The sequence below is a fragment of the Maniola hyperantus genome, chromosome 27 (genome assembly GCF_902806685.2).
Source record: "Maniola hyperantus chromosome 27, iAphHyp1.2, whole genome shotgun sequence".
Classification (NCBI taxonomy): Eukaryota; Metazoa; Arthropoda; class Insecta; order Lepidoptera; family Nymphalidae; genus Maniola; species Maniola hyperantus.
The window spans coordinates 318,377-340,653 of NC_048562.1; the positions used below are offsets into that span (position 1 = coordinate 318,377).

At 37.2% G+C, this 22,277-nt stretch overlaps 1 protein-coding gene across 8 annotated transcripts in view; it reads right to left on the minus strand.

Moving 5' to 3' along the window:
• Positions 1-8,615: 8,615 nt before the first annotated feature.
• da (transcription factor daughterless) overlaps positions 8,616-22,277 on the minus strand; it is a 124,049-nt gene continuing 110,387 nt past the window's right edge. For 3 of the 8 annotated variants that reach the window (XM_069507954.1, XM_069507953.1, XM_069507951.1), the window contains 8 exons: positions 21,675-21,786; positions 20,092-20,178; positions 18,458-18,563; positions 17,345-17,443; positions 12,695-12,790; positions 10,935-11,080; positions 9,335-9,444; positions 8,616-8,851 (listed from right to left, as the gene is read on the minus strand). In XM_069507954.1, the coding sequence (XP_069364055.1) occupies positions 8,801-8,851; positions 9,335-9,444; positions 10,935-11,080; positions 12,695-12,790; positions 17,345-17,443; positions 18,458-18,563; positions 20,092-20,178; positions 21,675-21,786 (807 nt within the window). In that variant the 3' untranslated portion in view covers positions 8,616-8,800. The remainder of the gene's footprint in view (positions 8,852-9,334; positions 9,445-10,934; positions 11,081-12,694; positions 12,791-17,344; positions 17,444-18,457; positions 18,564-20,091; positions 20,179-21,674; positions 21,787-22,277) is intronic. The other 5 variants (XM_069507952.1, XM_069507957.1, XM_069507956.1 and 2 more) reach the window with 5 other exon arrangements.

Genomic DNA, 22,277 nt, shown 5'->3' on the forward strand with positions numbered 1-22,277 from the left:
AGGCGCAGGCTCCAGACCTCCGGACCTGATGACCAAAACCAGTCCTGACGACGACGGCGACTACACGGCGGTCACGAAATTGATTGATAAAATGCGTCGCTAATAGTTAAAGTAAGTGCAATTTATCTCTCGTAATGGGCAAATAGGTAGAATGTGTAGGTATTGTAATTATTTTTTTGGGTAGATAATTTAATTTTGTACGTATAGGATAGGAGAATATTGGTAATTTTTTTAAATAATAAATGAAACTTGCTCCACTATCTACTAATAAGTTCCATTCGTACTTTATTTGTAAGATTTTATATAGTGTGTAGGATAGTTTAAACTAATAATAGATAATAATTAATAAATGAATAAGTAGGTACTTACTTCTTTCGTAAATATTCGGTGTTAAAATCGAAATATAATAATTCAGAGAATTATAACGGTGTCATCGCGTGGTCAACGACACACGCGTACCCGAACATTTTGTATTGTTATACGAGACAATGGTTTTGCTCGAGATGCAATTTGCAAATACAAGGAAATGAATATGAAATAAGGAGAATTTTTCCCCTACAGACGTTTTTCGTCTAGTTTCGCGCTAGTTTTGACGATATAAGACTATACCCGGCTTTGACAAATTAGGACTCTGCAAACCAAAGGCTTGATCACCCTTCGGCTGTAGAAGTGCTATAGGTATAAAATATACAATATTTATTTTGGGATTGAGACATACTGACGTAGGAAGATGATTGTTATTTATTTGTTTGGACGCGATGTTTTGCGCATATTTAGTACCTCCTCATTCAACTATATATATGTCTAGACTCTTGATCATTATCTACCGCGCTGGTGTTAGTGAAAGACCTAGAATTATTAATGAAAAGTTGAATGTTATTGAAATACTTATTGAAAGAAATAAGTTTGATGAAGACTATAAGTCTTATGAAAAATGCTTGCAAGCATGTTATGTTAAATATTTATTAGGAGAGAGTACGCGCCGCGTTTGTTGATTTGTTTATTTATTTGTATTATTTGAAGAAGTAACTTGAAAGGAAGATGAAGACTAGGAGAGATTTATTTTGACTGTCCAGGAAATATGAATACCTGAGATGTTTACTTAATAATAGGTATTATTATGGGTTTTAGAATAGAAACCTTATATTTACCGTCTTACGACGATGCTATACGACAGCTGTATACTGATGATGAGGACGATTTGATAGGTCAAAGAATCTTTTGAGACAACTAAGTCGATTAGTGAAATCGGTACCTCAGCTTATACATATCTAATACCTATGATGGTATTTTGAGATTATTTTATTATGATGAGATTTTTCGAAACTTTTGTAAAAGTTAAATCCTTGACTGCATTTAATAGATTACGATTTTTCTAGTTATAAGTAAGGTTGAAAGTATGCCCATACGTAGTAAGAGATAAGATAAATTGCACTTGAGCACAGGAAGTAACAATAAAAAAAAAATGTTTCCTTACATAATTTTAATTTTACTTAGCATTAGATTTTATTTTTGTGATTGTCATCATCTTTTCTTCAGATTCGATGTAGCGTCTAACATTTTTTTTCTTTTAAGGGGAGGGGTAACCGCATACATTTTCAGGGGAGTTGTAATATGTACGAATTGACAGTTTAAACGTAGCATGTTCATATTAGCTGTAACATAAAAATGCAACTCCTCAATATATCGAAGTAGGTTGCCTGCACATCGGATTGAAAGAGAGGTGATGCAAAATTATGTAGGTTAGGTAGTTAAGCAATAAGATTTAAACAATAGTATGTAAGATTTATTTATTAGTATTGTTAGTCCATAAGCGAGAGTAGATCATAAGACGGCTCTCAATAAACATCTTTCACCGTTGCCGCATTTAATTATTACCATACGGCCACAACATATCTCACCTAAGCGGGATTATAATTTTTGATTCGTATTTTCTTTGAAGTCACTACCTATAAAAATAATATATGAATCAAACCTGCACACGTGTTATACCTGTTATACGTATAGCTATATAGTTGACCTTAAAAAACTAGTATCCAAGGCCGGCAAAAATTAAAAATAAATTACATACAATAGTTACTGCAATTAGAAACAGATGGCGCCACTACGAAAGATTAGCTGACGTCTCTATACCAGTATATATAATGTACTCTGTGGTGCATTGCGACTGTCGACTGGTAGGCATTCTTTGATGTAACATATTCGGGATTCGGGAGTCGAACCCGCAAGAATCAATTACTACTTACTTAATTTATTTTATCTATCCAATCTACTTGCACGAAACGTTTTTGTTCGGCGTTAATACAAACCGTTAAGCTTTGGCATGCCCTTCCGACGTCCATTTCCTGCCACGTAAAATGAGGCTGAAGTTTATAGCGCGCACTTTTTGCTCAGACTTAGGATCGAGTTAAAATGAGACAGACTTATGTGAGAGATATACCTCTGTCTTAAGTCTAAACAAAGTCAGAGTGCGCTCTATAGATCTCACTCTTAGTACCTTCAATGCAAGTGATTTCATCATAGCTTTTCATAAAGCATAATTAACTATCTTTAAATTAAAAAAATCATGAATAAAGGGTCATCATCATCAACCCATCGGTTGTCCTCTCAGAATGAGAAGGGTTTAGCCATAATCCACCACGCTGGACAAGTGCGAATTGGCAGACTTCTCACACCTTAGAGAACATTATGGAGGAGTCTGGCATGCAGTCACGTGTGGGTCGTCAAAATAAAAAACAAAATATAGCAAAATGAATGGCACATTTATATTTAATTAATATTATTCATTTTTATAATTAGAACTTTCTTGTAATCATATTATTTTTAAACTATGCATTTGAACTGAACAACCGCTCCGACACCGCCCCGGCTGGTCGCGCGACCACTAGCGACCGTTGGCGATAGTTGCGCGACTATTGGCGATAGTTGCGCGACTATTGGCGATAGTTGTGCTACTATTGGCGATAGTTGCGCGACCGCTGGCGACAGTCGCGCGACCGGGGACGGTTAACAAAATAAAAAATTGCAAACAAAAGCCTCATAAGGTAGATACAATCACCAGGATTGTCTCGGAATAGAACAGAACATCTCCAGTGCCGCAATAAATTACTGATGGTCCAATACCAATACAAAAATAATAATACGTAATACATATAATGCGTTAACTTTGAGAAAGGACTTGCCATATCTGCAGTGTGTCAACTGTCATGTATAGTCCGTACAAAATGACTCCTCACGCGCCATTTTAACTCTAACTCAACTGTCATGACAAAAGTACGGTTCACCTTTAAAATAAGGACTAGAATCGTAGTTTCGACCTGAAATTTGACACAAAAAGTTAAAAAATGGCGCGTGAGGAGTTAAATTTTACTCGCTATACGAATATAGTCCAAGGATAAACCGTACTATTGACACGTGGAGTAAATATGGCGAGTCCGTTCTCAAAATTGACGCAAGTGTGTATTCTACCAATACGTCAAAGTATATTTCTCAAAAAGTTAGATCCTGATTAGCTATGACATTCAAATCTTAATATTTTTTTACGTGAAATTTGACAGTTCTTTGTAAAATATAAATTATGAACTGTAATGAATTTGACAATATACATATGCAATATTTTCTTGTGAGACTGTGTTGATATACGATAGAGTCTAATTTTATGTATAGTCCGTAAAAAATGAATCCTCGCGCGCCATTTTAACTCTATGCGTCAACTGTCATGTCAAAACGGTCAAAATAAGGACTAAAATCGTACTTTTGACATGCAATTTGAGTCATGAAGTTCAAATGGCGCGTGAGAAGTCATTTTGTACGGACTATACCTGCAAATTCTACTGTCAAATTGGTCAATACTTGAAAATGTGTCTACGTAATTTATATGTTTGCCAGTTCTTGCATAAAAATGTAAAGTTTAATTTAATTTCGATTAGTGACGACAAATTTGACAGTAAAGGTGTCAAATTTGACGTCACAAAACGTTGTTTCGAGCGCCTTTACTATTTCAATGTCTTAGAGAATTAGGACTCTTAAGGGTATGAACATACTTTGAACACGCAGCGCGGGTCAAAACAAATACCAGTGTTTTATATGAGTACAATTGCACTCAAAAATCAAAATACTATTTGTAGTATGATCATAGTGTTAGAAAATAACACAATTTGAAATGACTTAACACGGGTTGCCTGTTTAAAGTATGTTCCCACTTTATATCTTACATATTATACCCAATATAATATACACTAGAACACGACATATTATGTATTATTATTTCCGTTCGTATATTTATAAACCTGCCATATTACATATACACTGTATGTACGGACAACAAAAAAAATCATAATATTAGACAATAATAATAATTAATTAATTAATTAAAATAAAAAAGAACTTATACAATAAACGCTAAATGGAAGAGAAGACAACTAAAACCTAAGACGCGATCATAAAAGTAAGTGAATCACTTAAAGACTACGAAAAATACAATGCTAACTATAAAAAAATATTTTGAACTTTTACTTTTTTATACTTGTCAATCAACTTTCGATTCTACGTCACGTATTTATAGAGGCGGTTTTTGTTTGTTTTGGTACAGTACACAAAACTCTTAAATCAAAATAGTTGGAGAAGAATTACTGTTTTGGTGAACTTTTTATGATTTTTTTTTAAATGCTGGATTTTAATTTTACAGCAAAAGTTTAATAAGGGTTTCCTTATCATTTTACGTAAGTTGCAGATAATTAATTAAAATCGTTCTTTTACAGATTTTCGTAAGCCAAGATAAAGTATTACAAGACTTTTTTTTGCTGACATTACAATATATTCAGGTTTTATTTGCCTGTAGATTTAATTCAATTTTACACGAATTTAAGTAATTTAAGTAAATTTACAAATAAGGAAGGAAGGAATGTATAAATAATAACTATAAATCAAACTGTATGTCTAATTTGTTTTCTATTTATTAAGAAAAGAGCAAAATAATGTTTCCAAAAATAACTTTTTCTGCATCCACTTTGGTTTAAGATTTCTCCATACTGACCAAAAAAAATTAATTTTTTCAACCGAGCCCGACTCGGCAGCCGTATTGAGTTGTCATGTCGTATCCGCCATATTGTCATCTAAATTCAACTGTCAAACGAAAATTAACCTTAAACCTATATAATACAGAGTTTAGAACTAAACAACTGCTCCAAACTGTACTTTACGTAATCGAGACTACTTTGAGTACAATCCGCAATTGATCCAATCAAGAGAGATTGGGTGGAAGCATACTCATAATACAAGACGCGACTTGAAACGCGATGCGTTTTTGCGTTCAATCAAATTGTAATAATTTGTATATTAAGATAAATTCTATAAACAGGTAAAAAATTGGGTACTTATTTTAATAAAAATTATTATAGACAATCGTTTTACCAAAAACATACCTGATAGAATATGATAATGTTGCCTAAGATGGCTTAGAAGAATTGACAGAAAAGTATGAGAATGAAGCTTTTAATTATATTGTGATGTGGTGATAACAAAAATCGTACTTGGCGAAGTTTGTTGAGGGTTTCTTCTAAGAACAGGGTGCGTTTCCAACTCTCTTAAGTAAAGGTTCTAACGTAACTGAATAATTATTTATCAAACTTTTTCGTAAAAAGTAACTATTTTCGACTACAAATAAAATCAGCGCAGGTTCAATTAGTATATATTAGTTTAATTTTATTAGATGACATGTTACTTTAAATGCGATCTCAGCTGGTGCTAAGTGGATAAGTGACGATGCAGTGTAAGATGAAGAAAGTGAATTAGCTTGCAAGAGGTACGGCAGTTTAATTAAGCCCCTACCCCTAATAGTACTTATGTTGCATCCTACTGAAACGCTACATCACTTGGCGGCACGTCTTTGACGTTAGGAGTGATAATGAGACCAGAGACAATAAGACGGGACCTCCCACTTATAAGACCACAGCGCTCGCCGCTGTGTCAATCTAGCTATAGAATTTAAAACAATTTGATTTGACACAATAAACGTCTAGTTACTTCAAGTCGTGTCTTGAATTATGAGTGTGATTCTACCCTTAATATCATCTTATACTCCTAAAGCGCTGTCATGTATTAAAGCGATCGTTATTAAAAAAATTATTATCATACAAAATCGATTTATTTTTCAAAAAAAAAAACTTTAAAATGCAACTACAAAATACATAATCATATTATACGATCAAAATATTGAGCTTCAAAATTAAATATCATATAATTTTTTCTATATACAAAAATTAATTGATTACGTCATGATTTTTACGTGTCAAAAATTTTTCAAAGTTTATTTATTATGTTTTCATATGTTATTATGCAGAATTTAAACTATAAATTACAAAAATAATAAAAAATAATATGGCATTTTCGTATAAATAGTTTTTTTCTAAAATTATTTTTTAGATTTATTAGATGCCGAAGAAACATTATTCTTTTTCACTCATAAAATTTGGCGAAAAACTCAAAAATTGTCTGTACTGTCAAAATATGGCAAAAAAAGTTTACGATACAAAATATTTAGTTTGTCGTGCCATTTAGTTAAAATTCATGCAAATACTTATTTACACATTTTTTTTCATTCAATAAATTAAAAATCAGTAAAAAATCGATAATTTTTAAAAATCATCTATAAATATTACAAAAAATATTTTGTATAGTAATCTTTGCTTTTGTAACTTGACAAAAAATATAATGTATAAGTGCAAAATAAAGAAAATAAGAGCTACATTTAATTTAAAAAAAAAAACGTATGTAAAATAAAAAATAGTAAAGATACGCAAAAGCGTAATTAACCGGTTTAAAAATTCATTTTTCACTGGAGTTTGAGATAATAGATTTTATTAAAATAATAAAATTCTTAAGTACATATACATAAGTTAGCAGCCAGTTTTGTCTAATGAACAATCGTAATAACTATGCAAAAATTGCCACGCAGAGCAAAAAAAAATCTATATTTTGAGATTTGTAAAAAAGTTTTTTTACACGTTAAAAGATGCATAAAAACTTTTATGCTAGTTTAAGAGTTTATGGGTACTTTTATTTCTTACAATTAATTCAAACAGAAATGTGATTACTGTAAAATTTGTACCCGTAAAATTTCTTTTGAAATATTAACTAAAAAAACTTGTAAAAATGTTTAGTACAAATGTACATGAATGTTACTAATTACCGATTACATAAATTTTCAAATATTAGAAAAGTTAGAAAATTTTAACAAAAAAAAATTGTTTTTGGCTTAGCGCGACAATATAACATAGTTCTTTCTATAATTTCGTCTTCACACTTTAAACTCATTTCAACTTAAAACCGAGTGATTTTCGTGTTTATTAAAAAAATATTCGATTTATAACTGATTTCGTTAAAAAAATCAATATTGGAAATCAATTATAAATCAAAAACCAAAAAAAAAACCTAATTTAGTCACAATAAATGCGAAAATCGCTCGATTTTTTCAAACAACCGCTCAAATCATATCTAAATATAACTTGATATATCCGAAGTCCACTTTCGGATTTATTGTCAAGCGTAATAACTTTAGCTGCTTAGCACATTTTGAAAAAACTCCAAGTGAAAAAAAAAACCAAAATGATACGACGAGTGATGTTGCCATGTTTGTTTAAAAAAATGGACTCCGGAACCTTATAAGTATAACCTACGCTTATGGCAGCGAAAAAAAAGTTAATATTTAAAATCGGTATGTAATTAAAAATATCTTTTTTTCCGTATATACTATTTTATCAATTATTACACTAAAGGGCTACCTATACATAAATCTAGGCTATTTTATTTTACAAGTGTGGATAACCCAATGTCTTTGGGTTGTTGACGTCAATTAACGTCACTTTGACGTCACTCCACTGTATGACGTCATCCGTTTATATTATAAAACTATAATATACACACTTAACTATTCAAGTCCGGTTATTCACTACGCACTGCTTTTCAACACTCTTTGGAAATTGTAGTCTATTTTTTTATAATCACCACAGAATAAAAAACTAAAACGCGTCTACAGACGCGCTTGGGTGTACCTGAGTAACAATTTGAACTACAGAGTACAGACGTGTGCTAATGACGTCAATGTATAAAATAAAATCACTGGGATTTTTAAAATCTATTTTTTCAAATTAAAGTAACGCCTTTTTAAATTTATGTTGAGTGTGATTTAATTTATTAGAATGTTTTAGTACCGTGTTAATGCAAAAAAAACTTAAAATCAAATGAAAAATCGAGTTTTGATAAATTTATAAAGGAAAATTTAAAAATTATCTGAAATTGTCTATGATGATTGATGCAACATCATGACAAAACTGAAAAAATACAAAAAAATGAAGAAGAAAAAACTATGACAGTTCAAGAAAACAATAAAAATACAGACAGAAAAAAATGTTGAGTTGAAAAAAATACACCAAAATTATAATTTTCAATAAAAGTTCTGTTGTGCACAATGTCTAAACTAAACTAAATTAATGAAAGTAGTTCTATCCTATTCAGCAGGAAACATTGTGAAAGGGATAGCACTACTTTTAGATCTGTCAATTTGGTTTGGTTGAGATCGTACACAACCGAATTAGCACCAATACCCAAAGTAAAAAAAAAAAATATTTTTTTGCATTTAAAGCAGTACTAACACAATATATTTTACAGATATTCACACAGATAAATGGCTAACAGCCCCTAGTACCGGCTAGGGGTCGCGGGTGGGGTTCGACTGGCGTCGAGGGGGGTCACGGGGGGTCGGAGGGGTTCACGGCAGCGCGCAGAGGCGCGAGGGGCGTCGCTATTGCTGCGGTGGCCCTGAGGGGGGCTGCCCCGACACCTGACCCAAGCCCTGTAGAGAAACATTAATAAAGTAAGAAAACTGTTGAATTTTTTTTTATTTTAATTTATCAACAAGTTACAAATAATAAACTTATAATTACACAAAAGGAAACAAATACATATTTATGCTATTTTTAGACCCACTTAGGCTGAGATCTATAGAGCGCACTCTGACTTAGCTTAGACTTAAGACAGTGTATAAACGAGACAAAGCTATATCTCTCACATAAGTCTATCTCGTTTTAACGCAATCTTAAGGAACTGTACACAAAACCGCGATGCGATGCGACTCGTGTTCGCAAACCAGAAAGTTGCGTCACGAATTGCTGCGATGCGATTTCGTGCGGCAAGGCGTCTCCCTTCCACGATAAGGTAACCATTCCTTCGCAAGTTGTTGCGACGCGACGTGCGAGCTCGCATCGCAGTTTTGTGTACAAGCCCTAAGTCTGAGCAAAGTTAAAGCTTCCGCCTTAGTGTTGAAGTATATACTCACAGACATGGGTTGGTAATGGTGCAAGGGCGCGGCGAGTAGCTTGGGAGCATCTTCCGCTTTCTCCTCTTCGCGTCGCTTTAGGCACGCCGCTTTCGGGTTCAGGTTACGTTCTGAAATACCATTCAAAAATTATTTAGCTGGGAATCTTGCAATACTATATTTTATTTATTTATTTATGGACTAGCACTTGGCTGCAATCAGACCTGGTGGCAAGTGATGATGCAGCCTAAGGTGGAGCGCGCTTGCCTAAAGGGTGCTTATTCAATTTTGAGGGCAGGTAACCATATTAAAAGTGAAAGGGACGCCGAAAGCGCGTTCTGTATCCTAGCGATTCGGATTAGAAACGAGGAAGCAAATCACTTCGGTCGCGCATGTGTAAATTCGGCTTACCTCTAACTTGCTGTTCCAGCGTCATGATGACTTCCACCGCCATGTTGAGGATGCCCAGCTTGGTCTGCGGCTTGTCACGCTTCGGTCGTGTCTGCGTAAATTCGGCTTACCTCTAACTTGCTGTTCCAGCGTCATGATGACTTCCACCGCCATGTTGAGGATGCCCAGCTTGGTCTGCGGCTTGTCACGCTTCGGTCGTGTCTGCGTAAATTCGGCTTACCTCTAACTTGCTGTTCCAGCGTCATGATGACTTCCACCGCCATGTTGAGGATGCCCAGCTTGGTCTGCGGCTTGTCACGCTTCGGTCGTGTCTGCGTAAATTCGGCTTACCTCTAACTTGCTGCTCCAGCGTCATGATGACTTCCACCGCCATGTTGAGGATGCCCAGCTTGGTCTGCGGCTTGTCACGCTTCGGTCGTGTCTGCGTAAATTCGGCTTACCTCTAACTTGCTGTTCCAGCGTCATGATGACTTCCACCGCCATGTTGAGGATGCCCAGCTTGGTCTGCGGCTTGTCACGCTTCGGTCGTGTCTGCGTAAATTCGGCTTACCTCTAACTTGCTGTTCCAGCGTCATGATGACTTCCACCGCCATGTTGAGGATGCCCAGCTTGGTCTGCGGCTTGTCACGCTTCGGTCGTGTCTGCGTAAATTCGGCTTACCTCTAACTTGCTGTTCCAGCGTCATGATGACTTCCACCGCCATGTTGAGGATGCCCAGCTTGGTCTGCGGCTTGTCACGCTTCGGTCGTGTCTGCGTAAATTCGGCTTACCTCTAACTTGCTGCTCCAGCGTCATGATGACTTCCACCGCCATGTTGAGGATGCCCAGCTTGGTCTGCGGCTTGTCACGCTTCGGTCGTGTCTGCGTAAATTCGGCTTACCTCTAACTTGCTGTTCCAGCGTCATGATGACTTCCACCGCCATGTTGAGGATGCCCAGCTTGGTCTGCGGCTTGTCACGCTTCGGTCGTGTCTGCGTAAATTCGGCTTACCTCTAACTTGCTGTTCCAGCGTCATGATGACTTCCACCGCCATGTTGAGGATGCCCAGCTTGGTCTGCGGCTTGTCACGCTTCGGTCGTGTCTGCGTAAATTCGGCTTACCTCTAACTTGCTGCTCCAGCGTCATGATGACTTCCACCGCCATGTTGAGGATGCCCAGCTTGGTCTGCGGCTTGTCACGCTTCGGTCGTGTCTGCGTAAATTCGGCTTACCTCTAACTTGCTGCTCCAGCGTCATGATGACTTCCACCGCCATGTTGAGGATGCCCAGCTTGGTCTGCGGCTTGTCACTCTTCAGGTGCGTCATACACATCCGACCCAGCTCTTTTAGCGCTTCGTTTATGTCCCTTATCCTTATCCTGAAGATAAGTCATATTTTATGAGCGTTTAAAATTTAAATACATGATACATATGAGGAGAAAGTAACGAACTATGACATGATTTGGCGGAGATGGTAAGACTGGACGATAAAAGCCGACGCTGAAATCTATGGAGCGTACTTTAACGTTGCTCAGATTTAAGACAATGTTTAAAATTCTTTGTTTACTGCCAAGGGTCACTGGTAGAGATCTCTCACAGAGATAAGTGCTTACCTGTCCACTTTTAGTCTCTTTCTCTTTATTGCAAATGTTTTTGGTACAAATAAATTTAAAAAAAGAGAGCGTTCGTTGACATAAATCCGTCTCGTTTTAACTGAAACTTAATTCTGAGCTTTTTATTTATTTATGACAAATTTCAGCCCGATCGGTCCAGTAGTTTGAGCTGTACGTTGATAGATCAGTCAGTAAATCAGTCAGTCACCTTTTCCTTTTATATATTTAGATGAGCAGCTTTTGCTTCGTCGACGTCTCTAACATCTACGTGACATTTTAACGCTGACTTGTCAGTCTCAACGACAGAGACAACTGCCGATTGTCTCTTCCTAAAGCCCGATGAGTAATCTATCCTGTCGGAAACTGTACCTATAATTTTTCACCATTTAAAATATTTAACCGACTTCAAAAAAGGAGGAGGTTCTCAATTCGTCGGAATCTTTGGTTTTTTGTTAAATTATATCAGCGATTTGTCCATATCAAGATTCCTTATCAAGGATCGTCAATTCCTGGACAAATCTCTAAGAAAACTTATGTGGTTATTTACATTTTACCACGCGCTATACGGTGCAAAAATAAACATCGTGAGGGAATTTCTAAAGAAGTTCTCAGATAACATTGTGGACAGGGTACTAATGGTTCAGTATGTTCAAAACGTTCGAAATCTACGCTCATAATCTATAGTTAAGTGGGGCCAGATATTATAGAAATAAATTATTTACAGCTCATATATTTTCATTGTAAATGTTAGCTAAGCATACGGTAGGGTCACAGTATTAAATATACACAATATTTAACCAAAGTTAGTTTGTACTTTTCCTGTAGATCTAAGATTTAAAAAATGCATTCCAACAATTCAATTGAAGAGCAGAATTTTAGTTTTGATTTCATACAAATTGTTAGTAATGTTCTATAAAATATCAGGTGTCGTTTAATTTATTTAAACACAATTCCAATTTTTGTACGAAAGATAAGCCTTAATCAATTAGTCAAACGACTAGTCACATAGGGGGAGATCTATATAGAGCACACTCGGACTTAGCTTAGACTTAAGACAGAATTAAAAACGAGACAGAGCTATATCTCTTACATAAATCTGTCTCGTTCTCAACCTCATCAGCCTTAGACAGAGTAGTTTGACTTTGCTCAGACTTAAGACAGTGTTAAAACGAGACAGAAATATGGCAATGACGCAAATCTGTCTCGCTCTAAGTCTAAGTCTAAGCAAAGTATTGCGCTCTATATACTCGTATCTCAACCTTAAGACTATAATCAAACATAAACATATCTCTAAAAGTGTTATGAACTATTTTTCTTTCAATATTATCATGCAGACATTCAAGCGAAAATGTATCTTATATCTATAAACATAAAACTCACCTTTCCCTAGCATTGTTAGCTTGCCGCCTCTCTTTCTCGCGCAGTGCTTTTGCTTGAGGGTCCATTTCGTCGTCACCTTCGTCGGCGGAGGAGCAACTAGCATGCAAATATCAGCCTTGAGGACATTGATTTGTATAAACTTAACAGTGAATTTCGTTTGACGCTTACTTCATTATACTAGCCATTTTTTTTATTAATGGACAGTTTTACTGAAATGTAAAGTAAGTGCGAGAGGGAAACGTGCTAATCTTGAAGGGGTTTGATAGTTTATGCGACATAGTAAAATTTACCTACATATTGGGGCCGATTCTCTTGTACACAATCTCTAAACTAAACTAAACTAAATTAACAGGCCTAAATTTAGTGCCATCCTTTTCCGCAAGCAACATTATGAAAGGGATAGCAATAGATTTAGGCGTGACATTTTAGTTTAGTTTAGAGATTGTGAACAATGGAATTAGCCACATTATGTTAGTAAAGAATTCGTCTATTAGACCAGCTTAGGCTGACATCTGGCGCCGATTCTGTTGCATTTCTCTAAAGAGTATTTGCATCCCACTCTTTTTAATATTCCTAAAAAAACGGACGGACGGAACATGAATGTCACATTTAAAAACTCTTAATTTTACAATATGCGGTATGCCTTAATCTTCAGTTAAAATGAGACAGATTTATACCAAATACATAAATCTGTCTCGTTCTTACTCTAAGTAAAGTTTGAGCAAAGCCTAAATACGGTCTATAAATCTCAGCCTAAGCTTATATTTCGGTCCAGTACACGAAATCTTTAAATTCTTTAAAGAATCAGAACCCAAACGGAATTAGTTTATTAAGCTTATGCCGATATAATAAAAAAATATGCTTCTTTTATCTATACTAATATTATAATGGGGTATAGTTTGTAAGTTTGTTTGTAGGAACTAATCTCTGGAACTACTGAACCGATTTAGAATTTTTTTTTCAGTAGTAGACAGCTACATTATTCCTGAGAAACATAGGCTATATACAAAGTAAGTTTTAGTTAACGCAAAAACCGACATACGTGTTGAGTATTTTTACATAAAGAAAATACTATATACAGCAATTTCAAAATGTTAAAAGCCTGTTGTGTTGAGTCGTTGTATCGCAAAAATATGGTCACCCCAAGCGAGCGGCTGTGAGCGAACGGGACGGCTAGCGTCGATCGTGCGCGCTCCCGCTCGCGCGGCTCGAATCAGCTGGTGCATGCGGTCATTCAACTAGGTGTCCAAACTTGCAAGATTTTAAAGTATTTTTTGATCCAAATATAACACGTTGTAAAAACGATTGCAATCGTTTCTGTTACTGATTCTGAACAAACTACTTTCAGGTTTTGCGTATACTAAAACTAACGTTGTATTTTATTTTAATTAGAGATCCCTGCGAAAATTGTAATAAGGTACCCGTGCGAAGCCGAGGCGGGTCGCTAGAATGAAAAAAAAATTAAAAGTGACCAATACAAGCTTACCTCCGAAGCCTTGGCAGCGCGCGAGAGAGCTCAGCCGACCGCCTGTTTCAAACAACAACTTACTGACTAAATGCGTGACAGCACACACAAGCATGATGCATACAGCGTTCCTACACGTCACCAAAGTTGGACATACACAGATTTACAATCAACTAGCTGATGCTTGCGACTTCGTCCGCGTGGAATTGAATTTCCGGGATAAAAAGTAACCTATGTCACTCTCCAGTTTTTTATCTATACCCATGCAAAAAATCACGTCAATCCGTTGCACCGTTGCGACGTGATTGAAGGACAAACACACTTTCTCATTTATAATAAGGGTACTGACTAGCTTATGCTCGAGACTTCAAATCATGATACGAGTGAAAACCTTAACTCCAGAATGTCTAAGGCTAGGAACCAATTTTTTAATTTAAAAGTCAAGAAATTTTAATTTTTTGAGACTACGAATAAATTCGTATAGAATCCACAAAAAAAAACCTGTTATTTCATAGTTTTAAGTTTCACTTCTGTCGGCAGTCTAAATGACTGCCATTTTTTTAGAATAAACTGTTATAAATTACATAATAATATATTATTATATTATAATAATTAAGTAAATACACCACTTGTATTTAGAACACAACGAATATGTTAAAATAAAACTAATATTAAATACCATGCTTTATTGAGAGCAAGCACACTTAATTTTTAATTTTACCTCCAATTCCGTAAAGAGTACCTACAATCTACGAAAAAAATAACACATAGACAAACAGACACGCACAAATATTGCACTATAGTTAATTTTCATGTAATAGGTAAATTATTTAATACTGTGACCCAATGTTGTTAGCGTGACGGAAGCTCTGAAATTATAAATAAATGATTTGTTAGTACGTATGTTACATGAGATGAGTAATTAATACAAATTTTGTTCAGTATAATCTAAAGTAAAAGTATATAATGGTACTGATTCTGAGCACACCTAAATTTTAGAGTATTTACATCCTCTTCTTGCTAATGTAATATAAAAAGGACAGACAGAATGACAGTTTTAAATTTAATTAAGAGCTGTGAAACCTCGTGACTTTAGTTGCCAGTCACGAGCCTATTGTTTAAATTTGTAGCGTGCACTAAAATTTTTTAAATGTAAAACTCATGTTCCATCCTTTTTTTAACAATATTAAAAAGAAAAAGATGCACATACTCTAAAGTACTATAGTTTAGAGAAAAGACAACAGAATCAGCGTCATTTTGTTAAGTGCATGAGAGGTAACGTAGTGGTGTTGGTGTTATTTTTTTTTATTTGGTGTTGTGTGGTGACGTGTTGTGGTATATAGAGTTGTATTGTATTGATGAGTGTTGAGTTGTTGTGTGTTGTTCGGTGTTGTCTCGTACGTTGTCGGCCTGGCACCGCTCTCTGTCACGCACCGCTTTGGCGTCGAGTTTTGTGTAGTGTTGTCGAGTGTTGTTCGGTGTTGTATCTGTACTACCTCTCTCACGCGTTGTTGGCCTGGCGCCGTTCTCTCTCACGCGCCGCTTTGGCGTCAGGTTCGAGTGTTGTGTAATGTTGTGTAGTGTTGTCGAGTGTTGTTCGTTGTCGTGTGTATAGCTACCACTCCCGCACGTTGTTGGCCTGGCGCCGTTCTCTCTCACGCGCCGCTTTGGCGTCAGGTTCGAGTGTTGTGTAATGTTGTGTAGTGTTGTCGAGTGTTGTGTAATGTTGTGTAGTGTTGTCGAGTGTTGTTCGTTGTCGTGTGTATAGCTACCACTCCCGCACGTTGTTGGCCTGGCGCCGTTCTCTCTCACGCGCCGCTTTGGCGTCAGGTTCGAGTGTTGTGTAATGTTGTGTAGTGTTGTCGAGTGTTGTGTAATGTTGTGTAGTGTTGTCGAGTGTTGTTCGTTGTCGTGTGTATAGCTACCACTCCCGCACGTTGTTGGCCTGGCGCCGTTCTCTCTCACGCGCCGCTTTGGCGTCAGGTTCGAGTGTTGTGTAATGTTGTGTAGTGTTGTCGAGTGTTGTGTAATGTTGTGTAGTGTTGTCGAGTGTTGTTCGTTGTCGTGTGTATAGCTACCACTCCCGCACGTTGTTGGCCTGGCGCCGTTCTCTCTCACGCGCCGCTTTGGCGTCAGGTTCGAGTGTTGTGTAATGTTGTGTAGTGTTGTCGAGTGTTGTTCGTTGTCGTATGTATAGCTACCTCTCCCGCACGTTGTTGGCCTGGCGCCGTTCTCTCTCACGCGCCGCTTTGGCGTCAGGTTCGAGTGTTGTGTAATGTTGTGTAGTGTTGTCGAGTGTTGTTCGTTGTCGTGTGTATAGCTACCTCTCCCGCACGTTGTTGGCCTGGCGCCGTTCTCTCTCACGCGCCGCTTTGGCGTCAGGTTCGAGTGTTGTGTAATGTTGTGTAGTGTTGTCGAGTGTTGTTCGGTGTCGTGTGTATAGCTACCTCTCTCGCACGTTGTTGGCCTGGCGCTGTTCTCTCTCACGCGCCGCTTTGGCGTCAGGTTCGAGTGTTGTGTAATGTTGTGTAGTGTTGTCGAGTGTTGTTCGGTGTCGTGTGTATAGCTACCTCTCTCGCACGTTGTTGGCCTGGCGCTGTTCTCTCTCACGCGCCGCTTTGGCGTCAGGTTCGAGTGTTGTGTAATGTTGTGTAGTGTTGTCGAGTGTTGTTCGTTGTCGTGTGTATAGCTACCTCTCTCGCACGTTGTTGGCCTGGCGCCGTTCTCTCTCACGCGCCGCTTTGGCGTCAGGTTCGAGTGTTGTGTAATGTTGTGTAGTGTTGTCGAGTGTTGTTCGGTGTCGTGTGTATAGCTACCTCTCTCGCACGTTGTTGGCCTGGCGCCGTTCTCTCTCACGCGCCGCTTTGGCGTCAGGTTCGAGTGTTGTGTAATGTTGTGTAGTGTTGTCGAGTGTTGTTCGGTGTCGTGTGTATAGCTACCACTCCCGCACGTTGTTGGCCTGGCGCTGTTCTCTCTCACGCGCCGCTTTGGCGTCAGGTTCGAGTGTTGTGTAATGTTGTGTAGTGTTGTCGAGTGTTGTTCGGTGTCGTGTGTATAGCTACCTCTCTCGCACGTTGTTGGCCTGGCGCTGTTCTCTCTCACGCGCCGCTTTGGCGTCAGGTTCGAGTGTTGTGTAATGTTGTGTAGTGTTGTCGAGTGTTGTTCGGTGTCGTGTGTATAGCTACCTCTCTCGCACGTTGTTGGCCTGGCGCCGCTCTCTCTCGCGCGCCGCCTTGGCGTCGGGGTCGAGGTCGTCCTCGTCGGCCGAGGAGCAGCTGTACCCACCGCAGCCGCATCACACGCACGTTAGTATACGACAAGTACACAAATAGGGTCCGACGTACCAGTTCGTACTGGTACGATGGACCATATCGTGATGGCGGTGTACAGGGTACTACCACTTTTAATAAGTGAACAAATTACTTTACTTATTAATAGTTATTTATTTTTAACGTGAACGTCACGCTGTACGGAAGGTGATTAATGACGTCACAATCTATAACCGACAAATATTTTCCAATTTTAACCGACTTCCAAAAAGGAGGTGGTTCTCAATTCAGCTCGTTTTTTTTTAATGTATGTTCACCGATTATTTTGAAGTTTCTGGACCGATTTGCAAAATATTTTTATATTAAAAAAATTAAAAAAAATTGTATTTTACGCCTTGTGACGTCATTAATCGCCTTCCGTACAGGGTGACGTTAATAATTAATTATGTTAAAAATAACGAAAATTCTATTTTTTTTACATTATCCTCGTTAATAATGAATTCTAGCCCCATAAACTAGTTTTAGGCCCTATTTTCATGTTTATTCATTACTAGCTGATGCCCGCGACTTCTTCCGCGTGCATTTACGTTTTTCAAAATCCCGCGGGAACTCCGGGATAAAAAGTAGCCTATGTCCTTCCCCGGGATCCAAGCTATCTCTACACTAAATTTCGTCAAAATCGGATGAACGGATGGGCCGTGAAAGGCTAGCAGACAGACAGACAGAAAGACAGACAGACACACTTTCGCATTTATAATATTAGTATGGTTCACTGTACAGTCAAGTATAATATTATGTTTATAGTATACTCAATTCTGCGACGTAATTTTTTGTTAATTAAGTAAATAGAAAAGCTATTTAAAACACATAATAATATGTTCTTATCAAAAACACATTGTAGTGAAAATTGACATATTTCTAAACAATTTTTTTTTAGATTGTTCGCGCGATATAATTATTTTTACTAAGCACCGGACGTACGTTTTAAATTTTTTGGAAAAAATGGTAGAAATCAGCGAAGGTACTCACTACCGTCGCGAGCGCTTGGAGCCGGGCCCCTTGGCGAGCGCGTCCGCCGACCCCGACGACGACGGCTTCGAGTCCAGCCCTGAGTCCGGAGGCTCTTTGCGTTTTTCTGGAAAAAATTGTACATTATGAGGGTCTCATCGTCATCAGCCTGTGGACGTCCACTGTTGGACAAAGGCCTTCCCTAAAGAGCGCCACCACTACCAGCCACTTTATATCGTCGGTCCATCGTGCACTCAAGGAGTTTCCGGCTCCAACGGCCATCGCCTCTACGACAGGCATGACCTGCCCACTGCCACTTCAGCTTGCTAATAGTTTGGGCTATGTCAGTGACCTTGGTGCTTAGGGTTTGAATTTTTAAAATCCTTTCTTAGCGGACGTCTAAGTCACAATAGCTATCTGCATGCCAAATTTCAGCACGATACGTCTTGTAGTTTGAGCTGTGCGTTGATAGATCAGTCAGTCAGTCACCTTTTCCATTTATACATAAATGTATTTAGTTAGATAATCTAAATTCACAGTGACAGATAGTGGCACCGATTCCGTTGTCTTTCTCTGAACTAAATTTAGAGTATCTGCATCGTTTTCTTTTTAAAAATGCTAAAAAGGGTCATAACATGAATGTTACATTTAAAGACTCTAAATTTTAGTGCACGCTACAAATATAAACACCATGGTTTTACCATCTAAAAATAAAATTTAAAACTGTCAAACTGCGTCTGTCCTTTTCATATTACATTAGTAAGAAGAGTATGTGAATACTCTTAAATTAGGTTGTGCTCAGAATCAGTACCAGTGCTTCATGACACGGTTTTTGAAGATAGCTAGCAATTTTTTTCAAATTAGCAAATTAGCAAATTAGCAAATTAGCTTCCTCCCTTCCCTTCCCTTCCTATATATTTAGAGAAGAAGTGTCCTTTTTAACGTTTAAACTCAATCGCGGCGCGTGTGCGAACTGACTCCCTTGAAGAAGGACCCCGGATGGGTTCGAAACTAGTCGAGCTAACGTCGACTAGACACGTGAGTAAAGCCGGAACAGATTATATATATAAGTTTCCTTTTATGTATTTATAATAATAATAATAATAAATACACTTTATTTGCACAACCACAAGAAGGATTACATTAAAGAATAAAAAACACAGACAGAAGGAAGATACAAAAGGCGGCCTTATCGCTAATTAGCGATCTCTACCAGGCAACCTTGAAGATTGGAAAGTATAAGGAAAATTAGATTGCAGGTGGTGTGTAATATACTAATAAACATACATTCAAATAACTGATACATACTAATACATAAACCACTAATACATGTATTAAATAATATGTATAATACCAATATACTAATAAAATAGACTAATATATACTCCATAATCGTACTTAAAGAGAAACAAATATGATTGTCGTCTTCAGTTTGTAAGATAATGATTCTTCACTGCAGTTTTAAAGGAGTCTAGTGACTTTGATTTCCGTATGGTCAATGGTAGTGCATTCCAAAGTTCAACAGCTCGCACAGTGAATGAGTTGCCATAGAATTTCGTTTTATGACTCGGCGTTTCTAACATTAAGGTTCGGCAGGATCTTATGTCGGTTTGCACTCCAAGAAAACTAAACTTATAGAAGAAGATTTGTCTCACTGGTGTTGGGCAGCAGATGTCTCTCCATTTTGACGGGCGGCTCCGACTGCAGGTGCGGCAGAGGGCCCGCCACGCCCACGCGACTCACTGACAAACAGAACATTCACATTATCTTTTATAAGTTTTACACAATTTTACCTACACTTTAAAGAAAATCCATACTAATATTATAAATGCGGAAGTGTGTCTGTCTGTCTGCTAGCTTTTCACGGCTCAACCGTTCAACCGATTGTGACGAAATTTGGTACAGAGGTAGCTTGCAACCCGGGGAAGGACATAGGCTACTTTTTATCCCGGAAAATTTAAGAGTTCCCACCTGGGTTTTTAAAAACCTAAATCCACGCGTACGAAGTCGCGGGCATCAGCTAGTTAAAAATAAAACTTATTCAAAAAATGTTACTTACTAAATGTAGTGGCCATTTACAAGTAAACACAACATTTGCTTAACAAATTGGTTGATACAAAAAATACAATAACAATAATAAATAGAGGGAAATTACAAAAAGACACGTAGTGAAGTTACAATTACAATAATGAATAATTAGTGTTTAACAGAACTCAATGCAATAATAATTAAGTAAACTACGACTAAAAAAAACAACTAGCTAACTACAGAGAACCTAAATCTAACCTTGTGTTACATTACCAAATGCTTGCATATATATAGCTTTTTGCTTCGAGCACTCATGATTTTTCTTAGAGCAAACTTCGATAATAAAACTAAGGTATGTTTATCATCATTTTGACATTTTGAAATTTTGAAATTGTAGGGTAGGTACTATTTTTATTTTATTTTATTTTATTATAAAGGCACACAAAACAGGTTTCTGCTATAAATGGTCCAAATAAAAATAAAAAACAATAGATTAAGATCTAAGCGGTAACCCTTAATATGTGTACACAACAATTCTTAAATAAATAAATGCACTAACTAACTGATAAGATACAATTTATAAAAACACAGAAAAAAGAAATACAAGAAAATTACTATTCTATATTCAAACTATTGTTAGTCTTAATTGTAGTTTTTATTGTTAGTTGTAAGAATCATCGTAGTTTTAACTTATTTAGTAATTAATTTAATTGTTATAGATTTTAGGTACGCAAAGAATGTCTTAGTTTAAGTTTTACTATTTAGAAGTTCTAGTTAAGCAAGTTGAGTTAGCCTGTAAGTGAGTATACATTGATAGTCCTAAGTTTATATAAGTCGTCATAATTAGTTTTCTTTGTATACCGTTGGCTTCCTATTAAATAAAATAAAATAAAAAAATCATCATCATCAACCAATAGACATCCACAGCTGGACATAGGTCTCTTGTAGGGACTTCCACACGCCACGGTCTTGCGCCGCCGCCATCCAGCGGCTCCCTGCGACTCGTCTGATGTCGTCCGTCCACCTAGTGGGGGGTCTTCCAACGCTGCGTCTTCCGGTGCGAGGTCGCCATTCTAGCACCTTGGGACCCCAACGCGTATCGGTTGTACGAACTATGTGCCCTGACCATTGCCACTTCAGCTTCGCAACCCGGTGAGCTATGTCGGTATGTTTATAGTACTAAAGAAATCTTCACTTCAAAAATGCTTACCTGGTGGAGGCTGGTGCGGATGATGTACATCCTGAGGGTACAGCTCCGGCGCTTCTGCGTGGTTGCGGAGGACGTTGATGGCGTCGTCCAACCGCTCCTCCATCCGCGCACCCTGCCGGAGAAGGGGCGTTACTGACACTTTCATTAAAAACCGCTTGTTTGAAACATATTTAGCCTCAATAGCTCAACCGGTATAGGAGTGGACTGAAAACCGAAAGGTCGACGGTTCAAACCCCGCCCGTTGCACTATTGTCGTACCTACTCCTAGCACAAGCTTGACGCTTAATTGGAGAGGAAAGGGGAATATTAGTCATTTAAAAAATGGCTAATATTCTAAAATATATATATATATATATATATATATATATATATATATATATATATATATATATATTTACGAAAATAATTAAACTCAAACTCAAATTCTAATGTATCTATAATCTAGTAATCTATAATATTGTATAATTTGACTGAGTAATTTGAAATTGTACTGTTTGTCATTATATACGAGTATAATTAAGTGACTAAAGTTTTCGATTTTTATTATAAATGTTAATATTAATTTCAAGCTAAATATTAATTGCACACTGTCGGTGACAGTCG